This window comes from Electrona antarctica, assembly GCF_951216825.1.
Source record: "Electrona antarctica genome assembly, chromosome: 2".
NCBI classification, from domain to species: domain Eukaryota; kingdom Metazoa; phylum Chordata; class Actinopteri; order Myctophiformes; family Myctophidae; genus Electrona; species Electrona antarctica.
Genome location: NC_136807.1, coordinates 25599143 through 25623658, shown reverse-complemented (window position 1 = coordinate 25623658; position 24516 = coordinate 25599143). Strand labels below are relative to the sequence as shown.

At 41.0% G+C, this 24516-nt stretch overlaps 1 protein-coding gene and 1 pseudogene across 2 annotated transcripts in view; both read left to right on the top strand.

Moving 5' to 3' along the window:
- The first annotated feature begins 617 nt into the window (after positions 1-617).
- On the top strand, positions 618-19181 carry LOC306936264 (myosin heavy chain, fast skeletal muscle-like; annotated as a pseudogene). The gene is made up of 33 exons (XR_013792494.1): positions 618-833; positions 1397-1540; positions 1771-1927; positions 2026-2053; positions 2636-2756; positions 3166-3258; positions 3366-3429; positions 3520-3618; positions 3715-3818; positions 4514-4652; positions 5752-5870; positions 7252-7401; positions 7963-8133; positions 8255-8558; positions 9220-9284; positions 9379-9466; positions 9558-9675; positions 10147-10270; positions 10364-10500; positions 10593-10848; positions 11129-11371; positions 11795-11971; positions 13019-13164; positions 13578-13668; positions 14553-14942; positions 15791-15917; positions 16360-16478; positions 16628-16824; positions 17191-17374; positions 17561-17726; positions 18024-18148; positions 18255-18563; positions 19048-19181. The product of XR_013792494.1 is annotated as a myosin heavy chain, fast skeletal muscle-like (transcript).
- Positions 18462-24516, top strand: part of LOC306932666 (myosin-3-like) — a gene marked incomplete at both ends in the record, with an annotated part of 14748 nt that continues 8693 nt past the window's right edge. Inside the window, 7 exons of the mRNA XM_079514563.1 lie at positions 18462-18563; positions 19048-19251; positions 19429-19554; positions 20693-20863; positions 21327-21431; positions 21537-21632; positions 23738-23866. Coding sequence (XP_079370689.1) covers positions 18462-18563; positions 19048-19251; positions 19429-19554; positions 20693-20863; positions 21327-21431; positions 21537-21632; positions 23738-23866 — 933 coding nt within the window. The remainder of the gene's footprint in view (positions 18564-19047; positions 19252-19428; positions 19555-20692; positions 20864-21326; positions 21432-21536; positions 21633-23737; positions 23867-24516) is intronic.

The following is a 24516-nucleotide window of genomic DNA, read 5'->3' as shown; positions in this document are numbered from 1 at the left end:
CAATGTTGAATACTATTGAATATTACCATGTCTGCTATAGTTTAAAAACAACATAATACAGATGTTGATGTGACTTCTATTGTGAGTAGCTGTTTTAGAATACATACTAGGTACTGTCAATATTGCTGCTTTAGTGTTCTCTGCTATAGCATATACATAATATGTTTTGCTCAAGCTACATATTATGCCTTAATTATTGCACATCTATATGCCTCGTGCCTCATTGCAAATTCATATATTTTTTTCACCTTATTTTGCTATGCTGATATGTGGACACATGCTGAAGGATTTTAGTATTATTCTTCTCTTAGTTTTGATTGTTATTATTTATTTATTTTACTATTACTAATCGATTGTTATTGTTGATGTAGCACAGTACATTGTGGACCGCACAAAACTGCATTTAGTGTACTGACAAATACAACAATTTTCTTCTTCTTCTTCAAAATGTTGTGTTTCTTTCCCCTCACACTTAAAGGATTCCAGCTGTTACTGCATAGAGGGGAACAGTGAGTGTTATAATCTTTCTATTAAAATAACCTAGACTAGTCCTGAAAAGTCAGATCTCAAGTCAGCAAAAGCAATGAACACCATCTATTTTTCTGTTATAGAAGAAAGCCGACACCATGAGTACGGACGCGGAGATGGAGCAATATGGCAAGGCCGCCATTTACCTCCGTAAGCCAGAGAAGGAGAGGATGGAATCTCAAGCTGCACCGTTTGATGCCAAAACTGCAGCATATATGGCTGATGTTAAGGAGCTGTATCTCAAGTGTAAAATTCTAAAGAAGGATGGTGACAAAGTCACCGTTGAAGTGCTCGACACGAAGGAGGTAGGTCAGTGGTGGAAAACGTACTCTCATTTCTTACTTAAGTAAAAGTATCAATACTGCAATGTAGAAATACTCTGTTGCAAGTAAAAGTCCGGAATTCAAAGTTTAATAGTACAAAAGCACAATGCTTTTGAGTAATGAGTAATGAGTAAAAGTACAAGCTCACAATGCGTCGCATCTCAACGCATTGTGAGTTTGTAGATGGGCTATTTTCAAATGGCCGAAGTGTATAGGGCTGAAGTGGTTAATGGATGTTTTGTAATGTATGTTTCTACAAAGTAACTACAGTTTTCAAATAATTGTAGTGGAGTAAAAGTACAATATTTGCCTCTGAGATGTAATGGAGTAGCCTGGCAGTAAAAGTACTGAAAATTGGAAATACTCAAGTAAAGTGTAAATACCTCAAAATTGTACTCAAGTACAGTACTTGAGTAAATGTAGGCTACTTAGTTACTTTACACCACTGTGAAGAGGTGTATCTAAAATCAAATGGTGGCACGTAGTACAACTGTAATCACAATACATTCTGAAGTTGTGTGTTTTTATTTTTGTATTTTTTTTAGGAAAGAACTGTAAAAGAGTCTGATGTCACCCCTATGAACCCTCCCAAGTATGACAAGATTGAGGACATGGCCATGATGACCCACCTCACTGAAGCCACTGTCCTGTATAACCTCAAAGAGCGTTATGCAGCGTGGATGATCTATGTAAGATTGTTCTACCTGCTGACTCTGAGAACAGTGCAGTATTCTGTCAATAGCAAAGAAAAGAGAAAAAGAAAAAAATACAGAGTAGTAAAATCCCCCAGAAAAACACAAAACAATATTGGGTGTAAAAATGCTTCGTTATTATCTGATGCCACTTGTTACCCTACCCTAGTGACGTGCTCGCTTATTATGTTGTATGATGTTAATGTTCTCTCTCTTGTCCCCTTCAGACCTACTCTGGCTTGTTTTGTGCAACTGTGAATCCCTACAAGTGGCTCCCAGTGTACGACCAGGAGGTTGTAAATGCCTACAGAGGCAAGAAGCGTGTGGAGGCTCCACCCCACATCTTCTCTGTCTCTGACAACGCCTATCAGTTCATGCTGATGGGTACGTACTGGTCAGACTCAGGACAATGTAAAAAATATAACTAGAATGGTTTTGTGCTGTATACATACTGTAACTAAAAGTTGTTTTACATTTTACAGATAAAGAGAATCAGTCTGTCTTGATCACGTAAGTGTCTCATCTACTAGGCATTAAAAAAGAACAATGTAATGTGAAAATAGCAGATCTACAAGCTCACAATGGGCCGCTTCGTGCCGCATTGTAAGGCCTCACTCAGACCTTTACTGCATTGCTGTATGCTTGTTGGATGAATGTTGTGTAGTGTCATGGCCGCCCCAATGCAGGTCCGCCCCAAAGCTTGTAGTCCAAAATGTGAACTACAAACCATGTGACTTCCATTGGAAATGCATTGGGGCGGCCATGACACTACACAACATTCATCCAAGCATACAGCAATGCAGTAAAGGTCTGAGTGAGGCCTAAGGGTGTAGGTCTGCTACTTATACTTCCACTAGATATTGAATGTTCTTTTTTATTTATACAAATGAGTTGAATTATTTTAGTTATTAAAGAAACACCTTTTGTTTATAATATATGAAAATGTGAGATGTTTTTATTATTATTATTATTTTTATTTTTTCAAACTTGGGTCCGTGACCCAAATATGGTTCCTGACACACTGTTTTGGAAACAATCTTGTAATGGATTCATTCAAACTGCATTTCTCTGAATGTATGCATTTATAACCAGTGGAGAATCAGGTGCTGGAAAGACTGTGAACACCAAGCGTGTCATCCAGTACTTCGCAACAGCAGCGAGTTCTGGTGGTGGAGGGAAGGCGGATGCACCAGTCGGTGCAGGAAAAATCAAGGTATTCAATTCAATTCAAACTTTGTTCCAGACACAGTTTGATCGACTCTCCAGTGTTTACGCAGCACAGCTCTGCCCAGGATTGACTATTTCGTTGATAATACCGTTCCTGAAGTCATCCAGGCTGTATACATGCATGGGAGTGCAGAATGCTTTAAAAAGTGCACACTTGACAGGACCAAGGCAAATGTATTGTCCTCTTGGCTTCTCATAATCATAACACTATATACTCTTTTTTGCATTGTAAATCATGTCATAATCATTGCCATAATTTGAGCTCACTTTGTGTACATGTTCATTTGTACACAATGTACATTTTGAACATAAATAATTCATATGGAATGTAGCAATTCAATTTAAAAGAATTCTGACCAAATTCTAAATGTGGTTATGTCTAAAACATGCTATAGGGGTCACTGGAGGATCAGATTATTGCAGCCAATCCCTTGCTGGAGGCCTATGGTAATGCCAAGACTGTGAGGAATGACAACTCCTCTCGCTTTGTAAGTGCAACATCATTATTCAATGAGAAATCCTGCAATCATTTCATAATGTGGAGGGATTCTTTTGTATTGTTTGTTTGTTTTACAAATTGTGCTTTATGAAACAGGGTAAATTCATCCGAATCTGGTTTAACAATAGTGGTAAACTGTCCAGTGCTGATATTGAGACATGTAAGTATGATCATTCACATTATGATAATGGAATTATAAGTGCCCTCATTTTCAGTGGAACTGATTTTGAGTTATGTCCAACTCTTCTAGATCTGCTGGAGAAGTCCAGAGTGACCTACCAGCTCCCTGCCGAGAGAGGATATCATATCTTCTATCAGATGATGACTGGTCACAAACCTGAGATCATTGGCAAGTTGAAAATGGACTAATGATGCAGTGATTACATTGATTAATGAATAAATACAAACACATTTTCACCCCTTTTCTTTTTAATCCCCTTTTCAGAGATGTGTCTGATCACCACCAACCCCTATGACTTCCCGTTGTGCAGCATGGGTCAGATCAGTGTGGCCAGCATCAATGACAAAGAGGAGCTGGACGCCACAGATGTGAGTACACAAACAACAGGTTTCTAGTAATATTCAGTTATATTATATTCAGTGATGGAAAAAGTACTCTTTTTTTTACTTAAGTAAAAGTATCGATACTGCAATATAGAACTACTTACAAGTAAAAGTCCCGTATTCAAAATGTACTCGATTAACCGTACACAAGTATTATTATCAAAATGTACTTAAAGTAATAATAGTAAAAGTATTCATTAGGCAGCATGTCCCATTTCAAGTTTTCAAATCTATAAACAATCTTTTGAAAATAGCAGATCTACAAGCTCACAATGTGTTGCACGCATTGAATGCATTGTGAGTTTGTAGATCGGCTATTTTCAAATGACCGAAATGTATACAGCTGAAGTGTTTAATGTATGTTTTGTAATAATAATATTCAAAGTAACTAGAAACTAAAGTTTCAAATAACTGTAGTGGAGTAAAAGTACAATATTTGCCTCTGTAGATGTAAGTAAAAGTATTGGAAATTGGAAATACTCTAGTAAAGTACAAATACCTCAAAATTGTACTTAAGTACAGTACAGTACTTAAGTAAATGTACTTAGTTAATTTCCACCACTGATATTCAGTTATATATTCAGTGTGCAGTCAGTTGTTCTGCAAGTGCAATGTATGTATTTTCTAAAGTGATGTTTGTTTGTTAATCTAATGTTTTAATCTCAATCTCTTGAATGCAGGACGCTATCGACATCCTGGGCTTCACCGGGGAGGAGAAACAGTACATCTACAAGTTCACCGGTGCAGTGATGCATCATGGGGTCATGAAGTTCAATCAGAAGCAGCGTGAGGAGCAGGCAGAGCCTGGCGGCACAGAGGGTGGGCTGCATCTTTATTACTATCACTATCACTATCACTATCACTATTACTATTATTATTATTATTATTACTATTATTATTAGTCTACGGCCGAGCACTGCACAGTAGTGCGAAGCCCTATTGAAATCGCATTGATTATTATTATTATTACTAGTCCATACCTGTTCTGGGATATGACATCACAATATTGTTGCTGTCAGGAGGAAACCACCTAACTCTATTTTTGAGGTTTTAGAGCCTTTATGTCTGTGTGTTGGTTAAACAAATATTGAAGCAATGAAAAGTAGTAAAACGCGCTTCGGAAAACAACTCTTAACTCCATTGGACCCTCAAACTGTCTGCTAAACTTAAAGCAGCTAACTCCACCACCTAACTCCGCCACCTCGCTCCCCCCCTCTCATGCAAGTAATTGACAATATATAAAGTAAAAACACCAACTTTGATGAGGCAGAATTGCTTTGTTTTTAAAAATAAGGTTTTCCTAATTTCCTGAAAAATGAACATTTTGGAGTTAGGTGGTTTCTTCCGGACAGCAGCAGAAATATGTAATATAAATGGTAAGACAGAATGAATCAAGAACATAAACCCGGTGGATTCCTCGCAACATCACAATTATGTAATATAAGGACTGAATTAATTTCCAAGCGGATTTCTCTCGGCTTGCAACCACACTACCTTTCTAGTTATTAATCATTATCACAGAGGTTGAGCTTCAGCCAAGGAGTGGTAATACTGAATTGTATTTTCATATATTCTACTGTCACAGTCACAGACATTTGTGTCATTCATTCATTGTAGAGTCTTGTATTTCTACTGTATGTATTGTTCCCTGGTCTAGTTTTCAAGCTTCTATGTTTGTTTGCTCCAGCTGTGTCTCAATTTGTAATCAACCCTCATGTCTTGTTCCTCAGTCAGTTCTTGTTAAGTCATGTATCCTGTCACCTGCTTCAGTCTGTTGTCATTGTTCAACTGTCTTCTGTATTAAGACACCCATTAATGGGTTTTGATTTGAACACTATCATGCCTGGCTGTCCTGCGTTTGTTTGGGTTCTGACCTCACCAACACGTGACATTCTACATTTTGTATGACTTATTTTAGAGGCGGACAAGATTGCCTACCTGATGGGTCTGAACTCAGCAGAGATGCTGAAGGCTTACTGCTACCCCAGAGTGAAAGTCGGGAACGAGTACGTCACCAAGGGCCAGACCGTGCCACAGGTGATCATGTTACTATTGTATTTTATTGTTATGAATTCACCATATTCTTTTTTTCTTTTCTTTTTTCCGTAATTCATGTTTTTTTATTTCTTCAATCTGAGCACAGAGACATCACAAACAAAAAAGCGTAATACATTTCACGTATCCGTACCCCATACAAAATACCTGTTCACAATGCATAAAAAACAAATCTCTGATCTGAGCTGTAGAGAGTCCACACAGTCTATTACATACATAGACAATGTTAAAAATACAGAATTAAAAAGACAAGACTAGTTATACGTTACAGGAATGGTTTGATGTTGAACTCCTCGTTCAGCCCATGTGGATCTAGTGTTAAGATGACGAATATAAAACATTTTGCGTAGTATAGACGGTACTCTTGATTTCCTCCTCTGGGTGTCTTGTCCACCTTTTCAATGTCTACATAGTGGAATTGGCTGATACTGTGGCCTGCCTGTTTAAAGTGCATATAGCCACATGATTTTGTTCGTCCCTGCAGGTATATTAGTCACATTTGTAGTACTACAGGACAGGTAATTACTAATTACCCCTTGGGATCCTAACAGATTTGCCACTGTGGGAATGTGTGTAGGTTTGACATTTTCATCAAAACATTTAGAGACATACGAATATGTCAAAAATAAATCATCATAGGAGGTAAAAAGGGAAAAGAAACATATACAGTGAGGGGAAACAGGGGTGGGTGGGGGATTCAGATTTTACGGGGGCCAGTTTCGAATTGCAGCCGTCCGTAGGTGCCCTTTGAGAGCAGTTTTGAAGGAGTCAAGGGATTTGCATGTCTTAATGACTGTTGGTAGGGCGTTCCACATTTTGGTGGCATAGGAGCGAAATTTATTTAATCCCTTGTTTGTGCCGAATCTGGGTTGCACATGGTTTGTTGAACTCCCTCTGGTGTTGTGGGTGTGGACTTCGTTGACATTAAGGAAGTATTTAGACAGGTACATGGGTATCTTGGTGGTGTAGCGAATCTTGTGGACCAGACCCATTGCAAGGTGCTGTACTCTGTCGTCAACCCTAAGCCATTCCAGCCTGTCAAAGTGGGCAGGGGTGAGGTGGGTTCGGGAGTGAGGCCAAGTAGTAGCCTGACCAGTTTGTTTTGGGAAGTCCCTTCGGGAATATCATCTAAAAAGGTGCCTTTCTTCAGTTCAGGTGTATGGCCATTTTAGATTTAATTTTAGGTATGAGGCATTCCTCTTGTGTCTAGCTCAGACTGCCAGACATGTAGTGTACGCGCAGCGCATGCTTGCAGTGCACACATGGCCATACAATATGTGGGGAGAAAATGCATGAGGGTTCTTCTTTGGAAGACATATAATAACAATTCACACCCCTACTAATAACCTTCCTATTTCCTTAGGTAATGAACTCAGTGGGTGCCTTGGCTAAGTCCATTTATGAGAAGATGTTCTTGTGGATGGTCATTAGAATCAACGAGATGCTGGACACCAAGCAGCCGAGAAACTTCTACATTGGTGTGCTGGACATCGCTGGTTTTGAAATCTTTGATGTAAGCATGGACTTGTTTTAAGTGGTAGACTAATTATTTGTGTCACAATTACTTTAACATTAAAACCAGGAAAGCATCGTGTCATTTTAGATTTTATAAGTTGGCTTAGCAATAGCAATATCTACAAGCTCACAGCGTGTCACTTCGTGCCGCATTTCAAGCTTCAATTAAATGGCAACATCTTGAAAGTGTTTGAAAAATGTTGAATTAATTTTGAATTACGAAAAGCTGTGAGAACTACTGATTTAGAAATGAAATGAAATGAAATGATTACTATATTTACCCAGGGTATCTGGGCTAAGCTCAAGAACTTGTTTCCAGCCAGGCCCTGCTTATAGAACATTTCATCGTAGTGGTTCAATGCCTTGTTCAAGGGCACTTCATTTGTAGCTCTGCAAGTCTACCGAACAACACATTATTGCCATATAGGAATGCGACAAAAAACTCCATGAATTCAGGACTTCATGGGGTGTGTAATTGATAGAAAATAAGTAATTTGTTTGGGTGAACTACTCCTGTAATGGGTTAAGAGACTGGGGCTAATGATATTTCCACTTACAGTTCAACACCCTGGAGCAGCTGTGCATCAACTTCACCAATGAGAAACTGCAACAGTTCTTCAACCACACCATGTTTGTTCTGGAACAAGAGGAGTACAAGAAGGAGGGCATACCCTGGGATACCATTGACTTTGGCATGGACCTGGCTGTCTGCATTGAGCTCATTGAGAAGGTATACAATTATTTTGTGCTCTTATCTAATGCACATGATGTTAATATTGTTTTTTGTCATTGGCATCAAGGTTGTGTTTGTGGTGACTGACTGGTGACTCTCTTTTGTTTCCTTCACAAAGCCCTTGGGCATCTTCTCCATCCTTGAAGAGGAGTGCATGTTCCCAAAGGCATCAGACACCACCTTCAAGAACAAGCTCTACGACCAGCATCTTGGGAAGTGTAAAGCCTTTGAGAAGCCCAAGCCTGCCAAAGGCAAGGCAGAAGCCCACTTCTCCCTGTGCCACTACGCGGGAATCGTGGACTACAACATTGGAGGCTGGCTTGAGAAGAATAAGGATCCTCTCAACGACTCTGTGGTGCAACTGTACCAGAAGTCTTCAGTTAAATTATTGTCTGTGTTCTATCCTCCTCCTGAGCCTGAAGGTAATAACAGTTAAACTGCTGGCTGTGTTCTATCCTCCTCCCGAGCCTGAAGGAATTTAAGCAAGATTACACGAGAGGATGTGCGTCACCATGATCATTGGCACTTCAGTGATGCTTTCCACCTCGTTCCTAACCGCGTCACTGTCGTGCCAATAATCACGGTAAATCACACCCTCAAGTGCAATATCGTGAAAATACAGAGTGACTGAGACATTAAATAGTCCCTGTAGCAGCGCTCTGTCACTGAGGCACCGTCTCACCAATGAACACAGCTGATATGCCTGGCTGGTCTATTTTTTGTAGCATAGAAATTCTGCGCTGCGCTGTTGCACTGGTTTGCCAGGCCAATATTGGAGGCAGGCCACCGGGAATAGTATAGACTGTAACTGTACTGTATGTACTATTAACATACTCCAGTAACTCCACCATACAGATTGTATACGTTTAAGTTTTATTGTATTAACATACTCTACCATACTTATTGTATATGTTATATTGTATTAACATACTCTACCAAACAGATTAAGATTGTAGGCTATAAGTTATATCGTATTAACATACTGTACCATATAGATTCTATACGTTATATTATTGTATTAAGATACTTAAAGTCAAAAGAAACCACTCATGGTCCACTCATGATTCTGACAATGATAAACAGATACGTCAAAGAAAGGAGGCAAGAAGAAGGGTGGTTCCATGATGACTGTGTCGGCTGCTTTCAGGGTAAGAATATGTATTTATTATTATCAGCATTATGTAAGTAATGGGCACAATATAGTTTTGTGTTGGAAATACTTGGCTCTATTATGTCTAATAGGAGAACTTGGGGAAGCTGATGACCAATTTGAGGAGCACTCATCCTCACTTTGTGCGTTGCCTGATTCCCAACGAGTCCAAGACTCCAGGTAAACACAGGATGTATATATGGTACAGGATGTATAAATGCAACTTGTATAATTATTTTGTCAGAATAATAATGAAGCAACATCTTTACAGGCCTGATGGAGAACTTCCTGGTCATCCACCAGCTGAGGTGTAACGGTGTGCTGGAGGGCATCAGAATCTGTAGAAAGGGCTTCCCCAGCAGGATCCCATATGCTGACTTCAAGCAGAGGTATTCATTCCTTTTTTCCAGCATATTTTAGTTCCATACCTATTAACGAGAGGCTTGCAAAATGACCATGAACCTTTGCAAAACAGGCAGTGATGTAAACTAAGTACATTTACTCAAGTATAGGCCTACTATACCTAAGTACAATTTTGAGGTATTTATAGTTATACCTTACTTGAGTATGTCCTTTTACTTATACTCCACTACATTTGAAAATACCCGATCTACATGAAGCTTACAATGCATCACGATGCATTGTGAGATTGTAGATATTTTGTAGAAAAGATTTTACACGTTTAAAAAAACTTGGAACATGGGACATTCTGCACAATGAGTACTTTCTACTTTTGGCACATTTAGATTAGATTTAGAAAATGTTATTACTGGAGTTTAATTCCGGACACAGTTCCACATTGCAGTATTGATACTTTTACGTAAAAACAATGCGAGTACTTTTTCCACCACTGAAAACAGGTACAAAGTACTGAATGCTGCCGCGTGTCCCGAGGGCCAGTTCATGGACAACAAGAAAGCGTCAGAGAAGCTGCTTGGGTCCATTGAAATACCTCATGATGAGTACAAGTTTGGACACACCAAGGTAAACACACTCCCAGTCTTATTTAACGTTATTGAGAGAGGACTAAAAGTTGGTTTTGCAGTCGATTATTTACATAAGTAAAATCCTATGCAGGTGTTCTTCAAAGCTGGTCTGCTGGGTACGCTGGAGGAAATGCGAGATGAGAAGCTGGCTATTCTGGTCACCATGACCCAGGCTCTGGGCAGAGGTTTCCTCATGCGGAAGGAGTTTGTCAAGATGATGGAAAGGAGGTACTTTGAAAAACAAAAAAATCATTTAATGTGATATTTAGTGCAATTTCTGAAGGTACACTTTTTAAATTACTGGAACTGTTTTTCCACAGAGAAGCCCTTTTCACCATCCAGTTCAATGTGCGCTCATTCTGCAATGTGAAACACTGGCCATGGATGAAGCTGTACTACAAAATCAAGCCTCTTCTGCAGAGTGCTGAGACTGAGAAGGAGCTGGCTGCCATGAAGGATAATTATGAAAAAATGAAAATTGACCTGGCTACTGCTCTGGCCAAGAAAAAAGAACTTGAGGAAAAGATGGTGTCTCTGGTGCAGGAGAAGAGTAATCTGGCACTGGCAGCCTCATCAGTAAGTGAAATTTCTGCGAGGAAGTTTTTGTAGCTCAGAGCCAAGCTCTATTGACACTAAGCTGTAGCCGGTTCTTGTCCGGGTTCACTAAATCTACCCCCTCGGTTTAGTTGGAGCCCGTCCTCACACTTCATACACCCCTCGCAGCGCATAACGTCCCTCATGTCTCTCGCATGAGGACCGTAAGCTCGATTGGCAGAGCTGTTGCAGCCGGGTCTTGTCCAGGGACCAGGGTGACTACACTGACATGTTTCCTTATTTATTTATTTTTGACCACAAGGGAGAAGACAGTCTGGCCGATGCTGAGGAGAGATGTGAGGGTCTTATTAAAAGTAAGATCCAGTTGGAGGCAAAACTCAAAGAGACGACTGAGAGACTGGAGGACGAGGAGGAAATGAACGCTGAGTTGACCGCCAAGAAGCGGAAGCTGGAGGACGAATGCTCCGAGCTCAAGAAGGACATCGACGACCTGGAGCTCACCTTGGCCAAAGTGGAGAAGGAGAAACACGCCACTGAAAACAAGGTTTATGATTATACACGATGATGACCATACACTCTTTACTTCATGGACAAGTTCATGGTTATACACTCTATTAGTTGTCTTTAGGCCTGACCTTGATTAGTTGAGTAATCGACTTTTTTGCATGATTCAACTTAGAGGTTGTCCTAATTTGTTGTATTAATTAACAAAAATAGGATATATCATGATTTATTGGGAGAAACCAATGTTTTAACCATGTTAAATCAGACATTAAGCACCCCCAAGCCACAGCCCAAATGGAATGATTCTTTATTGCAAACTCTTTTTTATTTTTTTTATTTTTGTGTAGCCTATACAACATTTGGCCAATCATAGTCGACTATACAAATCCTTAGTCGGGGACAACCCTAGTTGTCTTATCAATGTATTATACAATAATGATCCATTCATGTTGTGCTTATTCAGGTGAAGAACCTGACGGAAGAGATGGCCTCTCAAGATGAAGGTCTTGCTAAACTGACCAAGGAGAAGAAGGCCCTCCAGGAGGCCCATCAGCAGACCCTGGATGACCTGCAGGCAGAGGAGGACAAAGTCAACACTCTGAGCAAGGCCAAGACCAAGCTGGAGCAGCAAGTTGATGACGTGAGTTTTTCGAATTAGATTTTTCGGATTAATCCGATTTTTTTAACACATTTGTTGTAATGTACAGCAGTCAGCAGTGGTTCTCAAAGTGGGGTCCAGGGACTCTCTGAATTCCTTTAAGCTTTAGGGCACTAGTTTCCCAATCATTTGTGGGTCACGGACACATATTTATGGGTCACAAGTAAATGTCGAAACATTAAAGAAATATATAATAATAATAATAATCCCCCCAAAAATGCTATGATTTAAAAAGAAATCACACCCGTGTGAACTGAGTGGTGCAACTCCGTGTGGGGGCCCCCGGTGGGTCCCCGGAACTTCCAGACCCACAGGAACGCGCCCAGGGTGCCAGCCCGGTTCCGGCGAGCCGCCCCGTGTCCGAAACGGTCGAGAAATTACAGAGTTACTGTGTGGGGGAATTAGCATTTAGCAGACATCTCTCTCTCTCTCTCTCTCTCTCTCTCTCTCTCTCTCTGTTTCTAACACAACAGTCACTTTGGCCCTACTGGTACTCTAAACATCGGGACACATAGTCACATAGGTTGGGACATAGGGACATTGCTGTTCCTTGGAGTGGTTGCACCACTCAAAAACTATAATAATCATGAACACAAATCAAAGAAATTCCATGAATTACAAAGCAAATGTTTAAGAAATTGTGAAAATAGCTGATCTACAAGCTCAGATATTTGAAAACAAATGCTTAAGAAATTGTGAAAATAGCAGATCTACAAGCTCATACATTTGAAAACAAATGCTTAAGAAATTGTGAAAATAGCAGATCTACAAGCTCACAACGTGTTGCTTCGCGTCGGTTTGGGCCCCGGGGGGACATCAATTTTTTTTGGGTGTGATAATACACCACAGGGTCACAGGCTAAAAGGTTTGAGAACCACTACTGTACATGAACCCTTACAAGTCTGTAATTCTGACAGTATACACATGGACATTTGTATACTGTCAGAGTTAAGGGGGGTCCTTCAAATGTAAAAGTTTGAGAACCCCTGATGTACAGAATAATTCAGTGTTGTTTTCATCATTTTGCAGTTGGAGGGTTCTCTGGAGCAAGAGAAGAAGCTCCGCATGGACCTGGAGAGAACCAAGAGAAAGCTGGAGGGTGATCTGAAACTGGCCCAGGAATCCATCATGGATCTGGAGAACGACAAACAGCAATCTGACGAGAAGATAAAGAAGTAATGTGTAACACAATAATAACTAGAAATGCACTCTCTCTCGAGTGCCAACTGGTGCCTTGCACACAAGTAGGCCATGTATGGCCTATACTTGTGTGCAAGCAGAGTGCGCCATGAGGTGCGCTCACCACTGGCATCACCGCTTCCAAAAATATAATGCGGTTGTGTATAATGTGGTTGCAATTTCCCTTGAGCATCTCGCTGAGTACAGTATGATGATGATGTATTGACCCACATGACGTCACATCATGACGTCGCAAAGTTTATACAGAATAACAGCGTTTTTGCTGTAACCACTACTGCTACTACTACCACATATTAATAATGATTATAATAATAATAACAGTATGAAATGCCATGGAGAAAACCAAACTGCAGAATGACACTAACATACCATTTACTGTACTACACAGGAAGGACTTTGAAGTGAGCCAGCTTCTGAGTAAGATTGAAGATGAACAATCTTTGGGGGCTCAGCTGCAGAAGAAGATCAAAGAACTCCAGGTATGTAATATTTCTTTCAAATCCAAAGTTTAACCACCTAAACTGGATAGGTAAAAGGACCACCATTTTTACAGCTGAACGTGTTTTTCCTTTTCCTTACCGAGCAAGGGATATGCAGTATAGAAGTAGTAGAACTTCCAAGAAAATGGACCCGAACATATATAGACCAAAAAACATAAATAGACCTGTAAAATTTGATCCGATTCCGGTTCCGAGATTTCTTTCAAATGACTGCACCGAGCCTGAGTGGACCGGTGTCCAAGTCCAAGCCGTTCCGGCTTTCTTTTCTGATGGACCTGATTTGTTCAGAGATCTGATTATTTCAGAAATGTTAAAGACCCGATGAGGAATCCATGATTGTATATCAGTGTTTTCGATTCAAATCAGCCTGGCTGGCAGGGAGGCATGGCAGGCTGCAGCTGCCTTGTCTTGCAGTATGGTATGCTATGCATGCATTGCATAGCTTAACTGATAGCTTATCTGATCCTAAACCAGCCTAAAAAAATCACACAAATTAAACAGCACTTCATTGCATTTCTATTTCACCAGTGCAGCTCATCGCAGGCGTACACATGGGCACACAGTAGTAGGGGCCTTCTCTGATCCACTCGGGTATTACACACAATGATAGACTGACACGTGCATGGTTGCCACTGGTCGCAACCCTCATCAAATCACCTTCCGCCCAATGCTCATTCCGAAATGAGTTTGACACCCCTATGATCTACAAGCTCAAACACATCACAGCACAGCTTGTAGATGTGCTATTAGATGCCTATTATGACATGACCAAACTAGGGACACAAGGGTGGTTAAAAATCTTCTAATAATAATGATGAGTAAATGATGATTTCCACTTGTAAATCTGATATTCATTTGAAAAGGCTCGTATTGAAGAACTGGAGGAAGAGATCGAGGCAGAGCGCGCTGCTCGTGCCAAGGTGGAGAAGCAGAGAGCCGACCTCTCCAGGGAACTGGAGGAGATCAGCGAGAGGCTGGAGGAGGCCGGCGGAGCCACCGCCGCTCAAATCGAGATGAACAAGAAGCGCGAGGCTGAGTTCCAAAAGCTGCGTCGTGACCTCGAAGAGTCCACCCTGCAGCACGAGGCCACCGCCTCTGCTCTCCGTAAGAAGCAGGCCGACAGCGTGGCGGAGCTGGGCGAGCAGATCGACAACCTCCAGCGTGTCAAGCAGAAACTGGAGAAGGAGAAGAGTGAATACAAGATGGAGATTGATGACCTGTCCAGCAACATGGAGAGTGTTGCTAAGGCAAAGGTAGGTCTGTGGATAATTCTTGAGATTTCCAAACAAATAGTTTGCCAATTGAGAGAAATTTGTAGAATATTGAACTACTATAAAAATGAACATTACATAACAAATGCCACCTTCTTAAACTAATGGCCTAAGTCATTTTTTTGAGGAAAATTATTTTTTGGCCGAAGTCAGCTCCTCATGATACTGGCCACCTCTGGTAAAATCGCCAAGCCCTAATTGAAAAAGATCATGCTGATCCCGCCTCTTTTTGTTTTTGTAAAATGGCCTCAAGAGTGTGACTTTGGCTGGGCCGTTTAATCCTATTTAATTCTATTTAATCCTATTACGTTACATAACTCAGGGGTTCTCAACCTGGGGGTCACGACCCCTCGGGGGGTCCCGACATTATTTTGGGGGGTCCCCAAATTATTTTCAAAAAAATGAAAGAAACAGGGATTTTTTTTTAAAATTTGTTTTGCAACTGAATGGCTGGAAGATGGAAATTTAGAGTTTACATAGTAGGCTACTAGTGCCTGCATAAACTTTCCTTAATGATTATATCTGGTTTCTATCTGGTTTTATATCTGTTTTGTTATGATGTATTTTCTCTATTATGAAGGATATTGTAGCGGTCTATTTGTGTTGGTGGTGGGGAGGGGGGCGCCCCGCCCCGGGGTATTTTCGGGGGTCCCCAGCCAAAAACATTGAGAACCCCTGACATAACTTGATAACTGACAGTGTTATTTTAAATTAAATCGTCATTAATTATTTAATTGTTAGAACGTTTTTGGATAAATTTTTGTTTTATTTAAGATGGTGACAAAATGTAGGTCACACATTAATTGAATATATTCATTGTTAATTAACAGGGAAATCTTGAGAAGATTTGCCGCACCCTTGAGGACCAACTTAGTGAACTCAAGTCAAAGAATGATGAGAATGTTCGCCAGATACATGATGTTGGAGCTCAGAGAGCAAGACTGTTGACAGAAAACGGTAAATGTTCTTTGTTACTCGAATAAAACAACTAGTTTCTCAGCACAACTTTATTGTCGGCACCACGCCATACCAACTTCACAACAGCCACACAGTATCACAACATCCGGTTTCCCCCCTTCCGGTCCCCCCTTCATAAACGTCCCCCCGTTGCCTCACAGTGCAACACATGTCATTTACACTGGTCATAGAGAACAGTATTAAGTTAACACTTTGTAAAGTCTACTTTCCATGGTTTGTCAAATGTCATAATGTCAAATTCCATATTTAGACATGATGAATTGATTAACAGTTATCTCAGACCTTTTACGAATATGTATCCAACAAAACTTTTTTGAGGGGCACCAGCCCCTTCAAAGTCTGGCTTTCACTTGTGATGTCATGTCGCAGCCAAGTCTATGGACTTTTAATATTCTAACTATGTGAGTTAATTTCTAACTAGGTGAGTTTGCTCGTCAACTGGAGGAGAAAGAAGTTCTCGTCTCACAGCTCACCAGAGGCAAGCAGGCCTTCACCCAACAGATCGAGGAGTTGAAGAGACACATTGAAGAGGAGGTCAAGGTGAGGAGTATTTTTTCCCTTTTGCAAACAGGCCTTGTATTGTAGGTCAAGGTGAGGACTATATTTTTCCTTTTACAAACAGGCCTTGTATTGTATTTTTGTGTTATTATGTTCAGCTGACATTATCTGGGCAAATTTATTTTTTTCAGGCAAAGAACGCCCTTGCACACGCTGTGCAGTCAGCTCGCCATGACTGTGACCTCCTGAGGGAGCAGTTTGAAGAGGAGCAGGAGGCGAAAGCGGAGCTGCAGCGTGGAATGTCCAAGGCCAACGGTGAGGTGGCTCAGTGGAGAAGCAAGTATGAGACTGATGCTGTCCAACGTACTGAGGAGCTGGAGGAGGCCAAGTAAGTCATGCATCAGTGTTTTACACCATACAAAGTAAGTGATCATTGTTTTATACCAGGTACCACAAATTCCCAAAAGGGGAATTTGATGACTCCCCAGGACACCCAAAGTACGGAAAATAGCTGATCTACAAGCTCACAACGGATGTGACACGTTGTGAGCTATTTCTTAACTACTTGAATTAATAATTAAAAACAAAATTTAGGAAACAAAAAATAAAGGAGTATTTGCCCATAAAAACGTATGGGTCCAGAGTCTGGAAAACAGTGCTCTATACAAAGTAAGTGATCAATTTTACACCATCAGGTCCCACTCTCTATACAAAATATTACCCACAATGATTTGATTCCATTCAAAACTGACAGGAAAAAGCTTGCCCAGCGTCTTCAGGAAGCCGAGGAGCAAATCGAGGCTGTGAATTCCAAGTGTGCCTCTCTGGAGAAAACCAAACAGAGACTCCAGGGTGAAGTGGAAGACCTCATGATTGATGTGGAGAGGGCCAACGGATTGGCTGCCAACCTTGACAAGAAACAGAGGAACTTCGATAAGGTGCTTTGACATCAAAATCGTAATGAAATAAAAATGATAAAATTATAAAAAGGGGGCTATTTTCACGACCCACACAAATGGTTCCGCGACCCACAGTTGTGTCCTGATCCACTGTTTGGGGAACAGTGCAGTCGATTATTTTAAATGATATATGTCATAAAGTGGGAATGATGCATGTCATTGCAGGTCTTGGCAGAATGGAAGCAGAAGTTTGAAGAGGGCCAGGCCGAGTTGGAAGGAACTCAGAAGGAGGCTCGTTCTCTCAGTACTGAGTTGTTTAAGATGAAGAACTCCTACGAGGAGTCTCTGGACCAACTGGAGACCATGAAGCGTGAGAACAAGAACCTGCAACGTGAGTCTTTTTCTCTACGGCTTTCAATATCAGTTTTGCTTCAATGTTTTTTCCAAGGCCCGGGCGTTTCATAAAACCTGTTCAGAGACTCATTGAAACTATGCAGATACAGACTTGTTTTGAGTCAAGGCTTGGTCAAAATGGGTCTTAATCCTTTTTTCCCTCAAAGTTGGGTTATTCAAAGTGAATATGAATATGCCTTTAAAAGTCTTTAAAAGTTCAAGATCAATTTTGGATTAGTCTACACAAAAAAATGTATTGAGTTATGATTGAACCTTTATTTTCAATCAACTGCAGAGGAGATCTCAGACCTGACTGAACAGATTGGTGAGACTGGAAAGAACATCCATGAGCTGGAGAAGACCAAGAAGCAGGTGGAGACCGAGAAGATAGAGATCCAGACAGCCCTGGAGGAAGCAGAGGTAAAACCGACACTCATCCTACCGTGCCAATAGAGCTGAGCCTGATTGGCAGAGTTGTTGTGGCCCGGTCTCTACATACTACTTTTCATCCTGTGTTACATTTTAGGGTACTCTGGAACACGAGGAGTCCAAGATTCTACGTGTCCAGCTGGAGCTCAACCAGATCAAGGGTGAGGTCGACAGGAAGCTGGCAGAGAAGGATGAAGAGATAGAGCAGATCAAGAGGAACAGCCAGAGGGTGATTGACTCCATGCAGAGCACTCTGGACGCTGAGGTCAGGAGCAGAAACGATGCCATGAGGGTCAAGAAGAAGATGGAGGGAGACCTGAACGAGATTGAGGTTCAGCTGAGTCACGCTAACCGCCAGGCTGCTGAGGCCCAGAAGCAACTGAGGAACGTTCAGGGACAGCTCAAGGTGCAAAATATATTTATTAGTTATAAGGATGTCCCATATTGGCTTGTATGCTGATATCCGATTTTCCGATTCCAATATCAACCGATACCGCCACTATATGCAGGCTTTTTTTCACTGAAACTAATGTCAGGTGACAAATAACAAATGAGCATTCTCAACAGCTGAGCAGAGTGCTGAGGGATTGTGGATATTGTATATCTGTATTGTGTTGCTTATAATGCAGATTTCAAAATTGTGTCACAAATACTCTTATCATGACAAAGATTTGTGAATTTTTTCTCCACAAAAAGTTGTGAGCTTGTTGATTGGCTATTCTGTAGTATGTGTTAGGGGTGGATCATTGACTCATAAAAGCTTTATTTTTTTTAACTTAAAAACATAACCCAACATTTTCTTTAATACTAGTTTAAAGTTTGAAAGAATGGCCACATTCATTGTGGTATCTCTCTCTGATCATGACAACCACATATGTGATTTATTTTAGGATGCCCAACTGCACCTTGACGATGCTCTCAGAGGCCAAGAAGATGTGAAGGAGCAAGCTGCCATGGTGGAGCGTAGGAATGGCCTCATGGTGGCTGAGATAGATGAGCTGAGAGTGGCTCTGGAACAGACAGAGAGAGGCCGCAAAGTGGCTGAACAAGAGCTGGTGGATGCCAGTGAGCGTGCTGCACTGTTGCACTCTCAGGTAAGGACTGATGGAAGAAGTAGTCTTTACAAGTGCAAGTACAGTACTTGAGTAAATGTTACCTACCTTCCATCACTGCAGGTAAGCAATGAAAAACGTTCAATATTTAGAGTAAAAACTATTCACATACCAGTCGTGTATAGTTACTTACATTGTTCAACTGAATGTTTATTTTAGAACACAAGCCTTTTGAACACCAAGAAGAAGCTTGAGACTGACCTGATCCAGGTCCAAGGTGAAGTGGACGACAGTGTTCAAGAAGCAAGGAATGCTGAGGAAAAAGCAAAGAAGGCCATCACTGATGTAAGTTAGAAAGTCCTAACCTTATCTCAGTGTTAATTTTGTTGACTAAGACTATACTAAGATTGTGATATTTAATTTGAATTTTGAATTTGAATCTGAATTTAATTTTCTGTCAAAATGAACACTGCATTAAGACAAAGGCTGAAAGAAAATAAAATAAAAAATCTAATATTTTTGTCGACTAAGACTAAATTTGATATTTATTCGACTAAGACGTCTAGTCTTAGTCGAATAAATAAAACTATTTCAGATGACTAAAATAGGACTAAAACTAAATACTAAATACTTTTAATGCTTTTGTGTGACACTGTATGACCAGGTAAGAAATTAATCTACAAAAAACAGAATGGACATACAGTATAGGTTTCTGCCCTGACAGAACATTAACATACAATACAATACAACCAGTGTTGAGTGTTGACAAAAAAACATTTGTCGACTACTTTTTTTTTTCACTGACGAAAAATAAATAAAAACTAAGCTACAATGACTAAAACTAAGAATAAATATACTGACAATTTTGTCAACAGATATAAACTAGACTAAAATGTTAGGGAGGCACTAGTGGAGAAGAGATCCAGTAGAATGAAAAGACAAGGCATTTTTTGCTTGGTTGTGGTTGTACAGTAGGTTGTTTCAGCATGCAAGATGCAACCAAGTGTAAATGAAATGAAATGAAATGATTACTATATTTACCCAGGGTATCTGGGCTAAGCTCAAGAACTTGTTTCCAGCCAGGCCCTGCTCATAGAACACATTTCATTGTAGTGGTTCAATGCCTTGTTCAAGGGCACTTCAGCGGTGGTAATTTTAACGTGTCAGACTGCTGATTCGAACTGGCGACCTTCCGGTATCAAGACCGATCCGCTATCCGTTCGGCCACCGCTGCCACAAATCAGGCATTACGACACCATCAAGGCCCGCCAAAATAAATTTTAGTCGACTAACTCGACTGTAGATTTAGTTGACTAAAGTCTTATGATTATTACTCGACTAAAACTAGATTAACACTAAAACATTTCAGATGACTAAAATATGGCTAAAACTAAATACAGTTTTACTCAAAAGACTATGACTAAGACTAAATACAAATTTGCTGTCAAAATCAACAATGAATACAACGATGCCTTTCCACCAGGCTGCTATGATGGCAGAGGAGCTGAAGAAGGAGCAAGACACCAGCTCTCACCTGGAGAGGATGAAGAAGAACCTGGAGGTCACAGTGAAGGACCTGCAGCACCGTCTGGACGAGGCTGAGAACCTGGCTATGAAGGGAGGCAAGAAGCAGCTCCAGAAACTGGAGTCTAGGGTAAGATGTACTTCTCTTCAGCACGGGTTAGACGGGTCACATTAATGTTGTCACACAAATAAGTGTGATTACCAGCTTGATTGTGTTTTTGGCATTGGCAATTGGAACATTATGAATAGAAATTACATTTCTGTTTGCCTTTTAGGCTTCGAAATGGAAAAGTGCACAGGGCAGATATGACAAATAACTTAACTATACTACAAAATTACCTGCATTTTTATGAATTTACCTTTAAAAAAGGTAGAATTTCACTTATAAGCTTGTAGATCTGCTACTTCTGCTTTTTTTAAATATATGAACATCCATCAATATGTAAACGAGTATGAGGGTTATGACAAAATTATTGCGATGATCTCAAATAATTGCGATTAGACGATAATAATTGTGACAACCATAACAGGTTATATTCATAGACAATGAAGTAAGAATCATTAACTTCACGGTGCATAATTCAATTGTGAAGGTGCGTGAACTGGAGGGAGAGGTCGAAGCTGCACAGAGAGGCGGAACGGATGCTGTTAAAGGTGTCCGCAAGTACGAGAGGAGAGTGAAGGAGCTGACATACCAGGTACCGTATGCAACAGGTGCACTTTAATGGCCATCATCCCATTGACAACATGAATAGATTGCATGAACATACAACTAATGTTATTAATTCATACTGTTACTTCAGACTGAAGAGGACAAGAAGAATCTTGCCAGGCTTCAGGATCTGGTAGACAAACTGCAGATGAAGGTCAAAGGCTACAAGAGACATGCTGAGGAAGCGGTAAGACAAATAGTGTGTGTGTGTGTGTGTGTGTGTGTGTGTGTGTGTGTGTGTGTGTGTGTGTGTGTGTGTGTGTGTGTGTGTGTGTGTGTGTGTGTGTGTGTGTGTGTGTGTGTGTGTGTGTGTGTGTGTGTGTGTGTGTGTGTGTGTGTGTGTGTGTGTGTGTGTGTGTGTGTGTGTGTGTGTGGAATCATATACAGTAGGAATCCTGTTTTCTTAAGCCCCATTATGCTTCGTTGACTGGGGTCCCCCAGGGCTTCTTTTGTGTTTTCCCTCTAAACCCAATTTATCTGCCGAAAATATACAAGCTCAGGACACATTGGAAGTTTGTAGATCTGCTTTATTTTCACTGAATGTTTGCATATTATGACATGCTCAGAATATGAATGCTAGGGTTAAAGTCCACACTATGGAATCGTAAATCAGTTTTTATAATGCTGTTATGATGTGAATACAGTATATGACTCAAATGTGCTGACATCATCACATTTTGGCAAGTTGCTATGGCCAAATTTAGCCCAATGAGTGTTTTTATGCAAAGCTAATGCTTGGAATGGATTCAGCATCATGAAAACCCCCTAGTTTGATATGTCACATGCTACTTAAAGCATAAGGAAATTTAGAAAATATTGCCTTATAATAGGATGTCAATGGTGGCCATACTGTACAGGCCATTTTCAACACTTTCCCCTCAGACAATTCCAGGCAACATTTTTTCTGTTATTCAGGATATATTGAAGATGCAAAATCAGTTGAGTTTGGTTTTTTTGCAATTAGTTAGAGGTCAAATTACATTATTACTGGACTACAACAGCACCTTCTTCACTGTCTATTTAGATATGCTTTCTGTGAAGTCTCCAGTCTTCACACAAATCTCTAGATTGGCGTGCATGCCACGGCAGCCACACCATAGAGCCACCCTGCACACGCATGGCACGGCAGCCACACCATAGAGCCACCCTGCACACGCATGGCACGACAGCCACACCATAGAGCCACCCTGCACACGCATGGCACGACAGCCACACCATAGAGCCACCCTGCACACGCATGGCACGGCAGCCACACCATAGAGCCACCCTGCACACGCATGGCACGGCAGCCACACCATAGAGCCACCCTGCACACGCATGGCACGGCAGCCACACCATAGAGCCACCCTGCACACGCATGGCACGGCAGCCACACCATAGAGCCACCCTGCACACGCATGGCACGGCAGCCACACCATAGAGCCACCCTGCACACGCATGGCACGACAGCCACACCATAGAGCCACCCTGCACACGCATGGCACGGCAGCCACACCATAGAGCCACCCTGCACACGCAGGTTATTATGTCATGTGTGGATGCTATGGCCTTTTAAAATGGCTGCCATTGACACATTTCCGCCTGAGTACCGAGCAGGAAGTAGGAACTCAGACATGAATCATGCTGAATGATGACAACATGCCATGGTCGGACCCAAAACATGCAACACGGGCCAATGCGTTAGCTGCAACCACACTTTACAATTTCCTGAAATTGTCTTGTTTGAACTGTAGAGAGTATGCACATGCATCACTGTTCCACCGGGACACGCCCCCCTCATCTCTAGACTGAGTGGCAAAACATTGAGCAGTATTGGAATTTGGAAGCGCGCGCTGGAAATCAAATCGCTCAACGGAATTGCGTACCATCTGTTTCTAAATTGCACATAATGCAGGAGGCAGCAGGACGTTGCATTAGTGAAAACGAGCGCTTCCAAACTCTGACACAAATAATCACCTGCACGGAATTTCTTGACATAAAGTAGCTCATCATAACATGTCTATGGTGGATTTTTATGAAACAAAAACTTTGCAGAGGACAATTCAAGCTTTCCATAAAGATCCAATGTGAGTTTAACGTTGTTTAATATAATCCGATAGGTCAGACTTTTCTGTTTGGAAATTTTGGATGTATGGGCTGTCAAGGCCAGAAGGTTGTCTTTTGCCACTCAGTAGGCGACGGGCGTTCCCGCATAACCGGGTATGATGATGTCACGCTGCATGCACACAGCCTCTTATTGCAAGATGCTTTTTTTGAATATTGAGGCTTTGAACTATCTCTATCATATTGTAGGAGGAAGCAGCCAACTCTCACCTGACCAAGTGCAGGAAGATTCAGCATGAGCTAGAGGAGGCAGAGGAGCGTGCAGACATTGCTGAATCCCAGGTCAACAAGATGAGAGCTAAAAGTCGTGACTCCAAGGTAAATACATAATGCAATATGAAGGCACATTATGTTGCTTATCATTAACTGAGATTTAACTAAGATTTGTGTTGAATATAGTCTAAATGTATTCATCTTTTCACAGGGAAAAGAGGTTGCTGAATAGTTTCTTCAATCCAAGAAGTAACCAAGAAGTGAACTAAAACGTCATAAAATATGACGCATTGCATTCAATAAAGTATTACAACTAGTAGTACAAGTATTTTGTTGATTGTTGTTTTCATTATCTCTGCCAGGCCGAAAGCCGGGGCCGGAGATTGTTTTGCAAACTTCTATAGCCCTAATCAGCATTCAGCGGCACCACAGACATTTCTTACCCCACTAACATGAGGCACAGTTTTAACCACTTTACTCCACCAAAATGAGGAACAGTTTGACCACTTTACCACATTATACTTTGACAATTCAAAAATAGCCAATCTACAAGCAACCAAATTGTTTCTGGGGTATATGACTTCTTAGGCAAAAAAGAAGAAAAGCCTAAGTCACAATGTGTGATTGATTGATTGATTGAAATATTTATTAACAGTTTGCAGAATTACAGTACATTTCAAGCACTCAATACAAAGACTGTTGACTCACAGACTCACCGTCTGTGAGTGGACGACCCAATAAAGCATTACGCTTGT